Source organism: Diaphorina citri, unplaced genomic scaffold (assembly GCF_000475195.1).
Source record: "Diaphorina citri unplaced genomic scaffold, Diaci psyllid genome assembly version 1.1 scaffold727, whole genome shotgun sequence".
Classification (NCBI taxonomy): domain Eukaryota; kingdom Metazoa; phylum Arthropoda; class Insecta; order Hemiptera; family Psyllidae; genus Diaphorina; species Diaphorina citri.
This window is the reverse complement of record NW_007378160.1, coordinates 92,224-111,021: the sequence shown is the minus strand read 5'-3', so window position 1 is coordinate 111,021 and position 18,798 is coordinate 92,224. Positions and strand designations below refer to the sequence as shown.

The 18,798-nt window shown below is 39.2% G+C and overlaps 3 protein-coding genes across 5 annotated transcripts; 2 read left to right on the top strand and 1 right to left on the bottom strand.

Moving 5' to 3' along the window:
* Positions 1–1,666: 1,666 nt before the first annotated feature.
* LOC103511561 (U4/U6 small nuclear ribonucleoprotein Prp4-like) lies at positions 1,667–3,349 on the top strand. The gene is made up of 3 exons (XM_008476287.3): positions 1,667–1,699; positions 2,102–2,265; positions 2,846–3,349. The coding sequence occupies exons 1-3, from the start codon at positions 1,667–1,669 to the stop codon at positions 3,045–3,047; spliced, it is 399 nt and encodes a 132-aa protein (XP_008474509.1). The 3' UTR covers positions 3,048–3,349.
* A 1,317-nt stretch (positions 3,350–4,666) lies between these two features.
* LOC103511560 (U4/U6 small nuclear ribonucleoprotein Prp4-like) lies at positions 4,667–10,711 on the bottom strand. The gene is made up of 8 exons (XM_026825283.1): positions 10,424–10,711; positions 9,895–10,122; positions 9,076–9,216; positions 8,632–8,741; positions 7,438–7,658; positions 6,105–6,278; positions 5,371–5,575; positions 4,667–4,918 (listed from the first exon to the last, which is right to left on the bottom strand). The coding sequence occupies exons 1-8, from the start codon at positions 10,569–10,571 to the stop codon at positions 4,685–4,687; spliced, it is 1,461 nt and encodes a 486-aa protein (XP_026681084.1). The 5' UTR covers positions 10,572–10,711; the 3' UTR covers positions 4,667–4,684.
* LOC103511559 lies at positions 9,539–17,143 on the top strand. Of its 3 annotated transcripts, XM_026825296.1 has the most exons (3): positions 9,539–9,615; positions 10,964–11,156; positions 16,816–17,141. In XM_026825296.1, exons 2-3 carry the CDS (start codon positions 11,078–11,080, stop codon positions 17,124–17,126), a joined length of 390 nt encoding a protein of 129 aa, XP_026681097.1. In that variant the 5' UTR covers positions 9,539–9,615; positions 10,964–11,077; the 3' UTR covers positions 17,127–17,141. The 3 variants fall into 3 exon arrangements, with proteins under 3 accessions (XP_026681097.1, XP_026681096.1, XP_026681098.1); XM_026825295.1 differs by lacking the exon at positions 9,539–9,615 and having other exon boundaries at positions 10,858–11,156; XM_026825297.1 differs by lacking the exons at positions 9,539–9,615; positions 10,964–11,156 and adding an exon at positions 11,905–14,061 and having other exon boundaries at positions 16,816–17,143.
* The last annotated feature ends 1,655 nt before the right edge of the window (positions 17,144–18,798 follow it).

Sequence of the window (18,798 nt, the reverse complement as noted above, 5' to 3'; positions counted from 1 at the left end):
TCTTAAAGTCCTAAACTGACCTTTCTGATTCAACACCATGGCATGGAGGTCACTATCAAACTTGAACGTCAACTTCTGAATATCCAGGAGTAGAGGAATGGGCTCCACTTGCTCCTTGAGAGCGGAGGAAATAATATTGCCAATCCCGGGGTTCAAACTCTCAAGCACATCAATGTAGAGATCCGTGAGGAGGGAAGTAACTCCGATAGAGTTGGGTAGCAGCTGTGTGCACCACTTCAGCTGCAAAACACGGGGAGGGAAGATAATCAAATCATTATAATCAAATTGACCTTGTCTCTTCGATTTCAAGACGATAAGACTTTAGCTTGAGAGCGGAGGAAATAATATTGCCAATCCCGGGGTTCAAACTCTCAAGCACATCAATGTAGAGATCCGTGAGGAGGGAAGTAACTCTGATAGAGTTGGGTAGCAGCTGTGTGCACCACTTCAGCTGCAAAACTCGGGGAGGGAAGATAATCAAATCATTGTAATCAAATTGACCTTGTCTCTTCGATTTCAAGACGATAAGACTTTAGCTGTTACAGTTCCGTCTATCTTCTATCAAACCTCTTTCCTATGCACTGGCTGTAGGTAATTAGTTTCTAAACACAGGTAGGTACTGTAGGTAGTTACTTAATGGAGGGAAAATACCGAAAATTAGGTAAAAACACTGAACCGCTCGCGCTAGTTGGAAAAGCTAAATTTCAGTCGTAGAACTGATAATCACGATACCTATTCACGAATTCATCGCGTTAACAGTCTAAAAAACTCAGTACACAGATCAGTCTAGCGCGCGAACAACTGACCACTCGAGCGGTATGTTGTTGACTGACTCACTGACTGTTTCCTGTCGGTGGGACCTCATCAAGTGTTGCCCAGATTAAACTCATTGGTGGCGATCCGGAGATTAGAGCTGCATTCGGGTTCACACAGAATGATATGTTTTCTACAAGTTAAACACGGCATTGTAGGAACGTATGAGCATAATTGAAATCTCAGTGCCGACGCGTTTGTTCTGGTGAGGTGAACACTGGTCGCTCTAATAGTGCAATAGTCCTAAACAAAAATGGACGCGGCACACAAGGGATCAAGAAGAGATATCTCCAGAGTCTCAACACTTGGAAAGCTGAAATTCGGTAGGAACCTTCCCAATATGTCGTGGATGTGCAAAAAGAGGGGACTTTGCCGAAATCTAAACAAATCTCGAGTTATCCGTGGCAAAACAAGGGTAACGTGAACACTGGTCGCTCTAATAGTGCAATAGTCCTAAACAAAAATGGACGCGGCACACAAGGGATCAAGAAGAGATATCTCCAGAGTCCCAACACTTCGAAAGCTGAAATTCTGTAGGAACCTTCCTCATACGTCTTGGATGTGCAAAAAGAGAGGACTTTGCCGAAATCTAAACAAATCTCGAGTTATCCGTGGCAAAACAAGGGTAACCTGCTAGTTTTCTTCTTTCTTCGCCTTTTCCGTGTTCAGGCGGGGTCGGCGTTTTTCGTCAGCCTCTCAATCAGCCCTAGGGTAATTGCTTTGGGCTGACATTTGGTCAAGTGATACTATCCCCGTCCTACGTGAGCCAGTAGGGCCGTTATGACGTTTCTTGCTAGACAATTGATTTCTTTTCGAAACTATTTGATTTGGGCGTCCTATGTAAACACGCTACATGCGTGCTATCGAGTATCGACACATGCTGCCTGTTTGAAATTAAAATAGGTATCAAAAATAACCTACATAAATGTATTTGATGGCAACTTTAAAGTTTCTAGAATCGAACCCATGACCCCCTAAGTACATAATTAGTAAGTGGTCAATACTGGACCTAAATCCAGTATTGATATCTATTTCCCTTTTAGCCAATTTCCATGGTAGCTACCTACCTACCTACTTTTTTTTACAATAATCAAAAGGTGCTTAATAATATAACCAAAATGATCAGAAGAGCCATTAGCTATAGAAATAACTCACTTTGTTTTGTTTGGGTGGAGTTTCCGTTGTGCATTTGTTGTTCAAACCTAATCAGTTTTCCTGATTAGCGGAAGCAAAATAGAAATATTGCATATATGTAGGTAACTGATAAAACTAGTGACAGATTTCACAGTTCCTAGAGGGACATCTGAAGAGTGTGTTCTCTGTCGATTTCTCCCCGGATGGCTACCATTTGGCCACGGGCAGCGAAGATAACGCCGTCAAAATATGGGACCTGCGCAAGAGACGTCTGGTTTATACGATCCCCGCGCATATGAATCTTGTGTCCCAGTGTCGGTAAGGCTTTTTTTTAATATTTGGGGGCAGGGTTAGCCCAGTGGTAATGCGCTTGCGCCATGCAGAAGGTCCCGGGTTCGAATCCCACCATCGACAAAAATTTGCACTCGTTTTTCGATTGCAAATATTTCAACAGGTTATTGTCTGGTTTTCTCGTGTTGACCGAGTACCTAAATGGGAAGCATTGTGTCTCTTCTCGCCCATCTGATGAGAGGCATACTGCAGGTTTAAGAGGTTCGATAGAGGGAGCTATAGCTGCTGAGGTCTTATCGTCCCGAAAGCGAAAAGAGAATGAAGACAGGATAGGAGAAAGTCAGCCATTCCGAGAACGAACTTATCTGATTAGGATAAAATCCATCCCGTTCGGGAATCGAACCCGCGACCTAGCACTTACAGGGCAGATGTGCTAACTTCCAAGCTCCCTAGGCTGGCTATTTTATGATTCATTTTACCTTCCTACTGCCCTATCTGTTTAAGATAAAATCCGCCCCAGGCGTGAATCGAACCCGCTATCTTCCGAGCAACCTTTCAAGATAATTAGGCCGGCTAAGGATTAACTAAATTTATTTCTACATTCCAGATATCAGCCAGGACGGGGGGATTACCTGGTGAGTGCATCGTATGACAACACTGCACGCGTGTGGAGTAACAAGACTTGGCAACCTCTCAACACACTGTCTGGCCACGATAACAAAGTGATGGGATTGGATATATCTCCGGATTCCAAGTATATTGTGACCAGTTCTTACGATAGAACGTTCAAGCTATGGGCGCCAGAGTAAGGTCCTTATGGGAGTGATTTACCCTATGTTAATCACAGACTTCTGAACTTAAGCCAGCCACTCACTATCGGGTAGACCTGACAGATACGTACACCTGATGAGGTATACTTGACACCTGATGAGCACAAACACACTGTTAGGTAGACCTGATCAGATGTACCTGTCGTCAGGTCTACCTGATAGTGAGTGGCTGGTCTTACTTACATTACTTTCCGTGTCCTCCTCTGACTTCAGAAAGTAAGTGTGCATTGAAAATATTTGTAAAATAAAATAAATGCAAGAGTTTGCTATTAAATATTTCATATGTTTTGTTGTATATATAATAGTAGATCTGTCATATGACAGGTTTCAGCAGAACCTTCTCCAGCTTTCTCGATCTTGTGCATCATTCTTCATTTTGTTCATAAGTCCTTCCTCTTAAGAGTCCTTCCTCTTTGTTGTATATTTATTCATATATTTTTAAGTCTCTGCCTAACTAGTTTTTATTTTTTAGATATTTGCATTTTTGTCCCCGAGGTTAGAGAAACTTGATTATTGTTCGATGTAATATAGGATTGTGAACTGAAGTTGGTACTTGTGCAGAAGTCATGTCCATGGAATATTGCTACCAAAGGAACTGGCACAAATGAGCAGTGACCCTGGTTAGGTTAAACACAAGAAGGTGTTTTCACAATTACTTAGAGCAGTGTTTAGGATTGTGAACTGAAGTTGGTACTTGTGCAGAAGTCATGTCCATGGAATATTGCTACCAAAGGAACTGGCACAAATGAGCAGTGACCCTAGTTAGGTTAAACACAAGAAGGCGTTTTCACAATTACTTAGAGCAGTGTTTAAAGTTATTTTAGGGTTAGGTTAAATACAAAAAGGAGCTTTTCTTTTCCACGGACATGACTTCTGCATAATTACCCTGAAGTTAAGCAACATTGTACATAGTTGATATCCATATGGGTGCCCATCTGGCCAGTTGTGTGCTCCTGGCTTTTCCCAAACCGATGTGACTTCTGCACAAGTACTGCTTTACATAGTTGATATCCATATGGGTGCCCATCTGGCCAGTTGTGTGCTCCTGGCTTTTCCCAAACCGATGTGACTTCTGCACAAGTACTTACTGCTTTTGTACTGGGTGGTTGAGTTTCATGTGGGACATGAATCCTACCGTAAGAGCGATTCTGGTGAAATTGATTCTGTACGCAAAAGGTTAATACTACTGGGTGGTAGCCCAAATCAAGGTAATGAATATGTTGTTTACCTGTTTTCTTCTTGCCTCGGGGTACTCTTGCCATTTTGTCGATAAAATTAGATAAGTTCGTTCTCGGAATGGCTGACTTTCTCCTATCCTGTCTTCATTCTCTTTTCGCTTTCGGGACGATAAGACCTCAGCAGCTACAGCTCCCTCTATCGAACCTCTTAAACCTACAGTATGCCTCTCATCAGATGGGCGAGAAGAGACACAATGCTTCCCATTTAGGTACTCGGTCAACACGAGAAAACCAGAAAATAACTTGTTGAAATATTTGCAATCGAAAAACGAGTGTAAATTTTTTTGTCGATGGTGGGATTCGAACCCGGGACCTTCTGTATGACAAGCAAGCGCATTACCACTGGGATAACCGTGCCCCCAAATATTAAAAGAAGCCTTACCGACACTGGGACACAAGATTCATATGCGCAGGGATCGTATAAACCAGACGTCTCTTGCGCAGGTCCCATATTTTCACGGCGTTATCTTCGCTGCCCGTGGCCAAATGGTAGCCATCCGGGGAGAAATCGACAGAGAACACACTCTTCAGATGTCCCTCTAGGAACATGATACATCGCCCCGTGCGGAGATCCCACACCCGGCCAAACGCATCCAGACCTCCTGTCGCCACCTGGGGGAACAATATCATATTGGTTTATCTTAAAGATACTGGACATAATGCACTAGGTGTCAAAATTAGGGGGACGCTGCTTTTTTTTGTGTTTTCTCAAACCACAGTATTGCATTTCTTTCTTTCTTTCTTTTTTTTCAGTACGATCATTATTAATTTCCTTTGAGCTGAAAATGTTGATGTCTGTAGGTACTTCTTCGGTACAATCAGGTACTCGAGAAAGAGCATAATTTACCACGGGTTAAAATTTGAAACAATCCTATGAACTCTTCCAGGATTTTCTGTGAACTTCGTCCGCTATAACCTATAACTGAATTTTACAGAGAAGTATAAGCTTTTAACTGCCAAGGTCACACGAGGAATACACGAGGAATTAAAGTCTTACCGAGGTAGGACTTTACTGTTAAAATTCCTTCAATTGTATAAAGAAATGTTTAAGAAAAGTCTCTTACCACAGAGCCATCACCCTGGAAGCTCATACAGTACACGGGTTTGCCATGGCCTTCCTGGTGCAGAACCTCCTGTCCTTGGTTCAAATCCCACAACCGCCATGAATGATCCCAACAGCATGTACCCAGGAATCTACCACTGGGGTGAAACTTGATACGAGATACTCGGAACGGCTCGTGGCCTTCTAGATTGGCAAGCGGCGTGTCCCTGGAAATGGTTTGCCATGGCCTTCCTGGTGCAGAACCTCCTGTCCTTGGTTCAAATCCCACAACCGCCATGAATGATCCCAACAGCATGTACCCAGAAATCTACCACTGGGGTGAAACTTGATACGAGATACTCGGAACGGCTCGTGGCCTTCTAGATTTGCGAGTGGCGTGTCCCTGAAAATGAGGGAAAATATCAATTTATAATAAGTATAAGTAGTGCTTTATTTAGACTGTCAACATAGAACAAGTTGTTCCATTATACTAACAGTTTATGACGTGAAATCGGACACAAATAAGTAAAAAATAATGGTCTGATAAAATCTCAAATCAGGAAGTAGATGAGATTATGCAAATTAGAAGTTTGGCAAAATATTAATAGCAAAAAAGTTAAATGGAAACGGGCAGGACACGTGATGCAGATGAAAGGAGAGAATTTCTATGATCTGACCACATAATCATGAAGTTAGATGGTAGAGATCGCCTCCGGCGTTAACCTTATTCTATTAATATCCCTACTGTACACTTACTTGTCCAGGGACCACAACTTGACACTTCCATCCTGAGCACAGGACGCTAAGGAACACACAGCGCCCTCTGACGGCAGCGGATGGAACTCGATGGCACCCACGTTACAATCGTGACCACGGAATGTTTGCACCAGTTCACATTCGGGCACTGTCCATAGCTTGCACAGGCCACTCCTGAAAGGGAGGGGGGTAAATAAGAAATTTTTAATTGTGTTAATAATACTACCTAATTATTATTATTAACAGTTTCATAGCTCAAAGCTATAGCATTTATTTACATGAAATACACAAAATTTGGTACAGAATAAAAATACAAGATTGGTACATGATGGATTTGGGGACATTTAGTTTCGTGGGCAGCTGCACTGGACGGTAGCGCTGCTCTCGCGATCTTTTTTTTTCTCCAAAAAATTTGAAATTAAAATTATGTAGAAATTCTTTTTAAAAATGTACCTACTTCTTTTCTTTTATATCAAAATTGCTTTGATCTTACTTTGTTTTCAAAACCTTTTATTTTGGAAAGTATTTGGATCAAGTTTACACAAGAAGTTTTGGATAAACAATACAGAAAATATCAAAATGTGTAAAATACAATATCAAAGAGATTTCCTGCTTTCTCTCAAAAGTAAATCCAACAATGTACCTGTTCCTCAAGACCTTTCCACCAACTCTGCAGATTTATTAACCACTATACATCATCAAGTGAAAACAAAGTCACCCAGAAGTAGAGGTAAAAGTAAGAAATACATAATCTTGAATATGATCAATTGGAATATCGAGGGATTGAAAAACACAGTGATTAATACTACCTAATGCTCGTCACAAATATTGTTCCCCAATTATTACACCTGGATAAATTTTCTGACTTGACTTGGGATCGAATCACCTACCTCCAGATCCAATGTCCAACACGTTAAACACTGCACCACTGAGGTTGGTGTAAAAAGGTAAAAAAAAAAAAAAACAACATAATACTCTGAACAAATAAATTCTACTTCTAAACCATAAGGCTGGCTAAGGAGTAGAATTTATATCTTGGAAGGTAGCGCGCCTGCTTTGTAAGTGTAAGCTTTAGGTCGCGGGTTCAATTCTCACCTGAGGTGAATATGAATATTATCCTAAACAGATAAGGTTCGTTATTGGAAGGGCCGGCTTTTTCTCTTCTATTACGGGAGGATAAGACCTCCACTGTTACTGTTCCCTCTGACCTCTAACAAACCATTGAAAAAAAAGGTACTTTGATAGAAATGTCACAAAAGATCTATCCAGTTCGCAGTGACAAAGGGCGTTTATTAAAGCTGATGGCCCTACTGATAACAAATAGAAAACTTACCAGGAAGCTGTGGCCACATGCTGGGAGTCAGGACTGAAGCTGCAGTAGGAAATGGGCCGTGTGTCACCCACTTGACTGCAATAGATGGAAAGCGAGGTCAGATGTTTCTGCAGCTCCTGATTCCGAGCCGTGCGTGTAGCCTCGGGTATGTGCAAGTGTTCTTTAGCTTTCGCCAGTCGCTCTTTAGCTTTGGCCAGGGAATATTCTGCAGAATCAAAAAACTTCCATTAATGAACATTTATTTATTATTATTTTCGTTTAGGCCTACTGTGGACGGCGATTGAACTCTGTCTTTCCTTAATGAAGATTGGTAAAAAAAGTAAGCTCATTACCATTGACCTTGAATATTAAGAAATCTTCCTGATTTGGAACAGTTCGTATAATGAGAAGAAGATATTTTTACAACAACAACAATGCATACTATCAGAGGAGAAATTCGAAACCTCGACAAGGTAATGTGTTGTAAAATAGACAAGGTAAAGTGTGGTTTCAATGCGGTAGCCTCCGGCCTCCGATAGTGGGTATCACACCAGACACCCAGGCTTGCACGTCGGAGGACCCCATTTCCGGTGGGATCGATTTTTTTCGGCTCTGTGCTTGGAGTTCAGGGTGCACTCAGCCTCGTGAGGACAATGAGGTACCTAGCTAGTCTAATCGAGTATATACCTTAACTTAGATTCGTATAAGCTTAACCCATCCCTTGGGGGCAATGGCCGAAACACCTAAGCCTCAGAGTGGGCTTTTTGTGTATGAAGTTAAGCTGCAAACCTAACTAAATATAAGTACCAACTATTCTTCATATTTCTTTATATTCTTCATACGGTAATACGCTGATACGAAAGCGTAACTTTCCTCTGATGAAAGTGAAAACTAAACAACAAGAATTTGAAATCATGCAAACATTGTCAACTCCTCTTAGCACATCATATATTGAGAACACAAATTTCTACAGGTTTAGAAAGTGTGTAAAATAACAATGGAAGACTGTACTTCGTATTGTAACTACAATGCCGAAATATGGAAATCTTAAACCACAGAAACAATACACGTTCATTTGGACATAATGGACATACAGTGTGCATACTTGGAGAGTTTACACCTTGACAGAAGATCTCTCAGCCGACTTCTCCTTTCAGCAGGACCTTCTCCAAACAAACAAATTGGTTCCCCAAGTTGACGCAAGTTCAGCTTCACTTGATTATCATCCGTGGAAACATTGACATGCCTGGCTTTCTTCCGTCTTTCAAATTCCTGCAGAAGGGCTTGCTTGTCTTTGGCCATTTCATCATCAATTTCCATGTACACTGTTATGAAAAAGAATAGACAAAGGTATTAGATATTGGATGACTGAGAAAAATCTTGGGCTCAGAGGCTCAATTTTGGTACATTTATACTTTCTACTTCTATTTTTTTTCTTTTTTTTGACTAAGCTACTTCTATTTTCTTCTTTTTTTTTTGACTAAGCTACTTGCATGTGTAATTCAAGAAACATTTGAGCTAGACTTGAAATGTAAGATGAAGGTGAGTACTTACACCTATAAGGGATGAGCAAATCAATTTAAGAATTTAATTTTGCTCTAGCTTTCAAACTGTGTCAAATTTTGCTGATATTGTCGGATGCTGCCTGGTTGAACTTACCATTAGAAGTGTGCACATTGGTGTACTTCTCTTGGTCATCATCCACATCTTTATTTGCAGCCAGACGTTTCCTTTCTTGTTCCTCGAGAGATCCATAGTGCACAGTGTTCTGTTTCTTCACATAAATCACATCCTCGTCGTCTGACATTTTTGGGGATGAAGTAAAGAGAAGTGAGATAAACTTTTAGGTAGGTAACACACAAAAAGAACGTTGAAAATTAAATTCAAGATGAGAAAAACGCCTAAAGGGCCATTTATTTCAGTCCACTCCTGTCGTCTGCCGCTGTTCACTGTTGAAAATGTTGAATTTTACAAATTTGAAACATTCGCGGCTAAAAAATGAGCTGCCATGTAAACAAATGGCAGTCTAGGCTCGGTTCTGCCAAATGTGATTTTATGGCTAGTTTCTCAAATGTAAACATCGGTTCGAAAAACGGGCCCCCGTTCCATGAAAAATTTCGCACTTTGCAAAGTTTTTGACCATTTGGGGCATTTGCAATATTTGCATTTGGCGTAATATTCGATATTACACAAGAAAACCCTTTTATTTTATTTTTCGTGCACTTGTAGAATGTAGACTAACTTTTCCTGTGCTAATTTCTGTACAGTAGGAACCTAAATTTCGAATTCTTGCTTCCAGTTACAGGCTAGACATCAATATTGTGCCCTAGACTAGACAGTAAGTATTACTGTAGACTAGAGATAGGTATTTTTTATTTATGTTTAGACATTTTACAGTACCCAATATTTCAGAACTATAGTCCTAATAAAAATTGTTTCACTTTAGCTAATATCTCAGCCCTCAGATGTAAGAGGTACGAAATCTTCGTGTAACAATATACCTTGACAGAAGATCTCTCAGCCGACTTCTCCTTTCAGCAGGGCCTTCTCCAAACAAACAAATTGGTTCCCCAAGTTGACGCAAGTTTAGCTTCACTTGATTATCATCCGTGGAAACATTGACATGCCTGGCTTTCTTCCGTCTTTCAAATTCCTGTAGAAGGGCTTGCTTGTCTTTAGCCATTTCATCATCAATTTCCATGTACACTGTTATGAAAAAGAATAGACAAAGGTATTAAATATTGGATAACTGAGAAAAATCTTGGGCTCAGAGGCTCAATTTTGGTAGATTTTTACTTTCTACTTCTATTTTTCTTCTTTTTTTTTGACTAAGCTACTTGCATGTGTAATTCAAGAAACATTTGAGCTAGACTTGAAATGTGAGATGAAGGTGAGTACTTACACCTATAAGGGATGAGCAAATCAATTTAAGAATTTAATTTTGCTCTAGCTTTCAAACTGTGTCAAATTTTGCTGATATTGTCAGATGCTGCCTGGTTGAACTTACCATTAGAAGTGTGCACATTGGTGTACTTCTCTTGGTCATCATCCACATCTTTATTTGCAGCCAGACGTTTCCTTTCTTGTTCCTCGAGAGATCCATAGTGCACAGTGTTCTGTTTCTTCACATAAATCACATCCTCGTCGTCTGACATTTTTGGGGATGAAGTAAAGAGAAGTGAGATAAACTTTTAGGTAGGTAACACACAAAAAGAACGTTGAAAATTAAATTCAAGATGAGAAAAACGCCTAAAGGGCCATTTATTTCAGTCCACTCCTGTCGTCTGCCGCTGTTCACTGTTGAAAATGTTGAATTTTACAAATTTGAAACATTCGCGGCTAAAAAATGAGCTGCCATGTAAACAAATGGCAGTCTAGGCTCGGTTCTGCCAAATGTGATTTTATGGCTAGTTTCTCAAATGTAAACATCGGTTCGAAAAACGGGCCCCCGTTCCATGAAAAATTTCGCACTTTGCAAAGTTTTTGACCATTTGGGGCATTTGCAATATTTGCATTTGGCGTAATATTCGATATTACACAAGAAAACCCTTTTATTTTATTTTTCGTGCACTTGTAGAATGTAGACTAACTTTTCCTGTGCTAATTTCTGTACGTTCGCAATGTCACTTCAGTGTTTGGGTTCAGTCTGTTAAGGAGGCAGATGACATCAGTGAAGGCAATCTCTTTGGGCAATTTTATCGACAAAATGGCAAGAGTACCCCGAGGCAAGAAGAAAACAGGTAAACAACATATTCATTACCTTGATTTGGGCTACCACCCAGTAGTATTAAAAGCAGTACTTGTGCAGAAGTCACATCGGTTTGGGAAAAGCCAGGAGCACACAACTGGCCAGATGGGCACCCATATGGATATCAACTATGTACAATGTTGCTTAACTTCAGGGTAATTATGCAGAAGTCATGTCCGTGGAAAAGAAAAGCTCCTTTTTGTATTTAACCTAACCCTAAAATAACTTTAAACACTGCTCTAAGTAATTGTGAAAACGCCTTCTTGTGTTTAACCTAACTAGGGTCACTGCTCATTTGTGCCAGTTCCTTTGGTAGCAATATTCCATGGACATGACTTCTGCACAAGTACCAACTTCAGTTCACAATCAATTGGAAACTTGTACATTCAAGGCCTGTTTTTCTTGCGTATGCCACAATGGCCACATTGACACAGCATCCTCTCAACATTCACTCTGTGTCAGGAGTGGGGGTAAAAATTGTGGAAATTTAACAAACATGACATCCAGAGAAATTAGAAAAAAAAAGTCCAAAGTCACTTCCAGAATTTAGGATCCAAAGTCACATGCCATGTTCACTAGAAGACATTATATGCCAGGAAGGGAAGTGAAATGAAAAACACACATTCAGTTCATGTTGGGTTTGCATCAAACCCACTTTGGAATAGAAAGGACTAAAATTTTTTTTGGGCCTCTCTTTTTTTTTTTTTTTTTTTTTTTTTTTTTTTTTTTTAGCAATTTAATTCATCTCTAGAGCTAAGCTTGTTGCAATTTGCAATAGCATTTTTTAAAAGAGGAAAATCTAGAGAGAGAAAAAAAATATGAAAGAAATAGAGGGAGTGACACAGAAATTAAGTAAGTAATAAACATATCTATAGAAGGATGAGTAGATAGATAAATATATCAGGCAGCATAGTCAGCATATCAGCACAAAACAGAGATAACTCCAACATTTACGCTCTCCTGGTGAGAATGGAATGTCATTGGGACATACATATCAGGGTGATGCTTTTTTTTTCCATCCAAGTGATTCATTTGTTACATAGATAATCCCTACTTAGTTCCACTGTGAAATCTGTCATGGGTTTTATCAGTTACCTACAACCTACATATATGCAATATTTCTATTTTGCTTCTGCTAATCAGGAAAACTGATTAGGTTTGAACAACAAATGCACAACGGAAACTCCACCCAAACAAAACAAAGTGAGTTATTTCTATAGCTAATGGCTCTTCTGATCATTTTGGTTATATTATTAAGCACCTTTTGATTATTGTAAAAAAAAGTAGGTAGGTAGGTAGCTACCATGGAAATTGGCTAAAAGGGAAATAGATATCAATACTGGATTTAGGTCCAGTATTGACCACTTACTAATTATGTACTTAGGGGGTCATGGGTTCGATTCTAGAAACTTTAAAGTTGCCATCAAATACATTTATGTAGGTTATTTTTGATACCTATTTTAATTTCAAACAGGCAGCATGTGTCGATACTCGATAGCACGCATGTAGCGTGTTTACATAGGACGCCCAAATCAAATAGTTTCGAAAAGAAATCAATTGTCTAGCAAGAAACGTCATAACGGCCCTACTGGCTCACGTAGGACGGGGATAGTATCACTTGACCAAATGTCAGCCCAAAGCAATTACCCTAGGGCTGATTGAGAGGCTGACGAAAAACGCCGACCCCGCCTGAACACGGAAAAGGCGAAGAAAGAAGAAAACTAGCAGGTTACCCTTGTTTTGCCACGGATAACTCGAGATTTGTTTAGATTTCGGCAAAGTCCTCTCTTTTTGCACATCCAAGACGTATGAGGAAGGTTCCTACAGAATTTCAGCTTTCGAAGTGTTGGGACTCTGGAGATATCTCTTCTTGATCCCTTGTGTGCCGCGTCCATTTTTGTTTAGGACTATTGCACTATTAGAGCGACCAGTGTTCACCTCACCAGAACAAACGCGTCGGCACTGAGATTTCAATTATGCTCATACGTTCCTACAATGCCGTGTTTAACTTGTAGAAAACATATCATTCTGTGTGAACCCGAATGCAGCTCTAATCTCCGGATCGCCACCAATGAGTTTAATCTGGGCAACACTTGATGAGGTCCCACCGACAGGAAACAGTCAGTGAGTCAGTCAACAACATACCGCTCGAGTGGTCAGTTGTTCGCGCGCTAGACTGATCTGTGTACTGAGTTTTTTAGACTGTTAACGCGATGAATTCGTGAATAGGTATCGTGATTATCAGTTCTACGACTGAAATTTAGCTTTTCCAACTAGCGCGAGCGGTTCAGTGTTTTTACCTAATTTTCGGTATTTTCCCTCCATTAAGTAACTACCTACAGTACCTACCTGTGTTTAGAAACTAATTACCTACAGCCAGTGCTTTGTGGGATTTAAAATTTGCTCTTAAGAAAACTTTATGGGAAGAGATTTTCCGAGACAATTCAAACAAATATTTGGAAACTGCTTTATTATTTATTGATCTATTACCTAATCTACGTATAATTTGGTAATTTACCTTATCCTTCGTTACCAACTCTTAACTTTACAATTCAATTAATTATTAACGTTATCTACTTCTATGAGCTAACAGCTAGATAGCTAGGTAATTTCTTAGTAGATAATAATTTAAAATAATATTTTAATAAAATTGAAGAAAAAAAACCTACCCATTATACCTAATTACCTATTTTTGTTGTGTTTAGCTACAAAAGACATTATTTTTATATTTTTGCTGAAAAATTGCCCTTAGTCTTTCCGTCAGTTAAGCTCATTACCATTGACCTTGAATATTAAGAAATCTTCCTGATTTGGAACAGTTCGTATAATGAGAAGAAGATATTTTTACAACAACAGCAATGCATACTATCAGAGGAGAAATTCGAAACCTCGACAAGGTAATGTGTTGTAAAATAGACAAGGTAAAGTGTGGTAGCCTCCGATAGTGGGTATCACACCAGACACCCAGGCTTGCACGGCGGAGGACCCGGGTTTTCATTTCCGGTGGGATCGAATTTTTTTCGGCTCTGTGCTTGGAGTTCGGGGTGCACTCAGCCTCTTGAGGACAATGAAGTACCTAGCTAGTCTAATCGAGTATATACGTTAACTTAGATTCGTATAAGCTTAACCCATCCCTTGGGGGCAATTGCCGAAACACCTAAGCCTCAGAGTGAGCTTTTTGTGTATGGAGTTAAGCTGCAAACTAACTAAATATGAGTACCCAGTATTCTTCATACTTCTTTATATTCTTCATACGGTAATACGAAAGCGTAACTTTCCTCTGATGAAAGTGAAAACTAAACAACAAGAATTTGAAATCATGCAAACATTGTCAACTCCTCTTAGCACATCATATTGAGAACACAAATTTCTACAGGTTTAGAAAGTGTGTAAATAACAATGGAAGACTGTAGGTACTTCGTATTGTAACTACAATGCCGAAATATGGAAATCTTAAACCACAGAAACAATACACGTTCATTTGGACATAATGGACATACAGTGTGCATACTTGGAGAGTTTACATGACTTCGTATTGTAACTACAATGCCGAAATATGGAAATCTTAAACCACAGAAACAATACACGTTCATTTGGACATAATGGACATACAGTGAGCATACTTGGAGAGTTTACATGAATACATGAGTTTTACGACAGTATTTACCATGATTGTGTGGTCTTAAATCTTAATACCACATTCTTGGTACCAACCTACAAACTCTACCCATACCAGCCAAGAATATTGGATTGATTTAGCTCTGACGTATTTTAGACATTGTGCCAATAAAACCCTAAAGAAAATGAAAGGCAACCATGTAATTGTAACATGTAACAACACAGTTTACGGTTGTTATTAAAATTTTAAATGCAATTTGCAAATCGAACCTGAGTCACTACTTACTACCCACTGCGTTACTACACAGGACTTTCTCTGACGTATTTTAGACATTGTGCCAATAAAACCCTAAAGAAAATGAAAGGCAACCATGTAATTGTAACATGTAACAACACAGTTTAATTTTAAATGCAATTGGCAAATCGCACCTGAGTCACTACTTACTACCCACTGTGTTACTACACAGGACTTTTACACAACGATTGATAAATGCAGCTCAAGTGTATTTTTTACTGATAAAAAATAGACAATTATTCAGACTTCATGTGCGTTAGTATCAGGCGCATAAGAACACCTGTACGTTTCTGTAATAGAATGTGCCAAATCGGGATTAAATTGTATCAATACGCCAGCCTAGTTAGGTAGGGCGCCTGCCTTGTAAGTGCTAGGTCGCGGGTTCGATACGACTTTCCGCCTGGGAACGCAATATTAAAATTGAATTACCCTTGATTACAATAATTTTCTTTTGCCATTAGAGTCAAGCAGGGACGGATTGAAATTTTTGATATTGATGCAAGAAAAAGAAATGTGAAGTCGGTATGATTACAGACGTACATATGCAATTTTAAATAAAATTCTAGACACGTTTAAATCTTGTGTTTAAAGTTTAAAACCAGAGTACATGTAGCATGTAATGTAGTTCTCTTGTTTGGAAGGAGCTCTAAGAGCTCCTTCAAAAGCTCAGCTCTTCCACCGAACCTCTGGTCTTTTCCTTCACTGTGTGTGTCTGTGAGCCTTCAAGATATTTTACCAGTGAGGTCTTGAATGTTCTTTTCTTTTAGTGAGGTCATGTTCCTTCGCTTTGTGATTGAGTCCCTTATGTCTCCCTGAAGAGAATTTTTATTTATAAACGATTCACTCCACTCTCCTTACTACGAGCATGTCTGACATTTTGAATGTTTCAGGTAAGAGTAAACGTGAGGCCAAGGCTAACGTAGCATGCGCTGCTCTGATACACCTCTACAGTAAACACTCTCCTATCCCTGATGTAGTCCTAGATTCTAACAATACGCCTGATATCCGAATATTCCTCAGCAGCATTTCAACTCTACCTGTCGAGAAATCCAATTGCATCGCTCAGTAAGTGATAACCTTTATAATCTTTATATTGAAGACTTGGTATCATAGTGAAGCTACATATCAACAGTGATAGTGTAGGTCGTAGGGAATAGTATCTTTATTTATCTACTTCATTTATCATGCCAATTTTAATCAAAATCAGATTAACCGTTTGAGAGTTACAGTACAGTAGAATATAGTTATAGTTAAATATAAAATAGCAAAACTTGAAGTGATATCCTCTCAGAAGGCTCCATAGTTTCAGGGAGGTTCTATGTATAATGTAGTTATTATCCTTATACTTACATTAGTCTCTAAAAAGTAAACTGACAGTTAGCTAGGAAGGTAGAGCGTCTGCCTTGTAAGCGCTAGGCTGCGGGATCCATTCCCGTCCGGGGCGTAGTTCATGTTGCGGGGCCCACTCAGCCTCGTGAGGAAAATGAGTAGCTATGACATATAAATGCACATAGCGACCGGTGCCAGCATGGTAGGTAAACATTGGAATTTAGGATTATTGAGATATTGGGAAAATCCTACAAATGCTGCAGTGAGTACCAAAGTTGTGACATAATAACACAAAGAAACTGCATTTACATTTATTCCATGGGAAGATTTTTATTTCAAAATAAGTCATATAATTTGTTTCTTTATTTTACCTACACTACATTAAAGATGTTCATTTTTCGTGTGGCAGGCGGTGCCCCTCCTACTGAAGATATTGTTAAGCAGAAGATCCCTAGGAAGAATGCCCAGAAGCCGCCAGCAGTCCCCGCTGTCAGCACCAATGCCAGTATCAGTCTTACCGGTACACAGCCCAAGAATTCGGTGACAATCCTACACGAGAGGTACCACAATGAGAAGATTGAATATAGGGAACTGGCCAGGATGGGTCCCGATCACAAGCCTTCGTTCAAAATATCCGTCAAGGTAAGAACCTGCCACCATGGCTTGACAAACATTGGCTTGATGACCAATGAAATGGAAGTGAACTTACTGAAAAGTTAAACCCAAGACATCCTAGTTTGGTCTGCCTTGTAAACGCTAGGTTGTAGGCTAGATTTCAACTGTTTCCTAAGCAGATTAGTGGACTCGTAGGTTACACGATGTTACAGTAAAAACAGGAGTAAATAGGTTTTGCTTAGGCTAAAAACAAATTATTGGAGCAGAGAGCATAGCTTATAGATATAGAGCATGGAGCAGGTAGAGGCAAGCGACAAATTCAGACTGCATAGAGCTGAGAGCAAAAAGATCTATGCTCCTTGCTCTCCGCTCCACTCTGTTTTTTAACATTCGTAGATTCGTTCAAGCTTAACCCATCCCTTGGGGCAATTGCCTCAAAACCTAAGCCTCAGAGTGGGCTTTTCGTGTATGAAATTAAGTAATGTTTTTTAGCCTTATAGGCCCTAACTCAACCTATCGCACTACACTCATGTCATGCACTTCTTATTACTATTTTACGAGTAAATGATGAGATGTTGAAGTCTCCATTAGCAATATTTGTATTTAATTTCGAATCCACAAGCGTATCGCAGTCTCAAAGTAAAAGCTAAATTTGCTAACAGCTAACATAATTAAAGATCTAACTCAGTTGAAGATCTTCAAAGCTTTTAAGAATGTTTGTTTTTAATTTCTAATGCAGAAGCGTGCTTTGGTCTAGGTAAAAGCGTGAAGACTGTAGGTGATGTTAATGGTTGAATACCTACTATTCCAAATTTATTACATATTATTTATTTTTTAAATGATTAAAATTTCTGTACAATGTGTAAAACTATACATTGTATTGTTTAATCTGATCGCAACTCACAAGGGAAATATCAAGGAGCTCTACCTTATACCTCCATGGGAAATATTAATAATGGAAAATAAATATCGTAGCATAATATGTACCAGACTTTAGTTTTTAACGAATGGGACACCGTGTGTCCGGTTTGCAATGTTAATAGTGTATCATCTTCCCAAGCAATCAATGCTAAAACACGTATTTATGCTTGGACAGGAAAATACTTCTGAAGATAATTTACTTATACGACATCTTAAACGTATTATTTACGTAATTATTGTGCTATTAATATGAGTTATATGAGTCAGTTAGTTAATTATAGACCCTATTAGAAATCCGTTTACTTGTTGAATCGCTCTTAGGATAAGTAGTACAATTATGTTTATGTCTACTCGTTTATTAATCATGGACATTTCAAGACATTCAATTCAATTAATCCCAATTTCACCATTACAAACAAATGCTTGACTCATTTTTTTCCTTTTCTTTTTTTCAACTAGGAAAAAGGAAAAGGAATGTTTAATTGTATTAAGCATACTTAAATGCTTGTCACAAATATCGTTCTCCAACTTTTTTTTTCTTTTTAATTAATTTTAACACTGTATTTGAGAAAATATCTTGACAAAAGTGGACATTTTTAGGGAAAAGCAGCCGATTTAAATGGTCTTATTCTTTGGGTAAAAAGCTATAATCTCAGGGATCTGTTGGTATACATGGTGTTTCTGGCAAAGTTGACATTAATTAGTTACGGTCAATGTTCCAGCTGGGGGACTTTAAACAGGGAGGATACCAGCCTGAAATTTCCCTTGCTAAAGAAATAGCAAAGGTTGAGTGCGAGGCCAAAATCAATTGTCAGCCCAAAGCAGTCACCCTAGTTAGGGCTGATTGAGGGGCTGG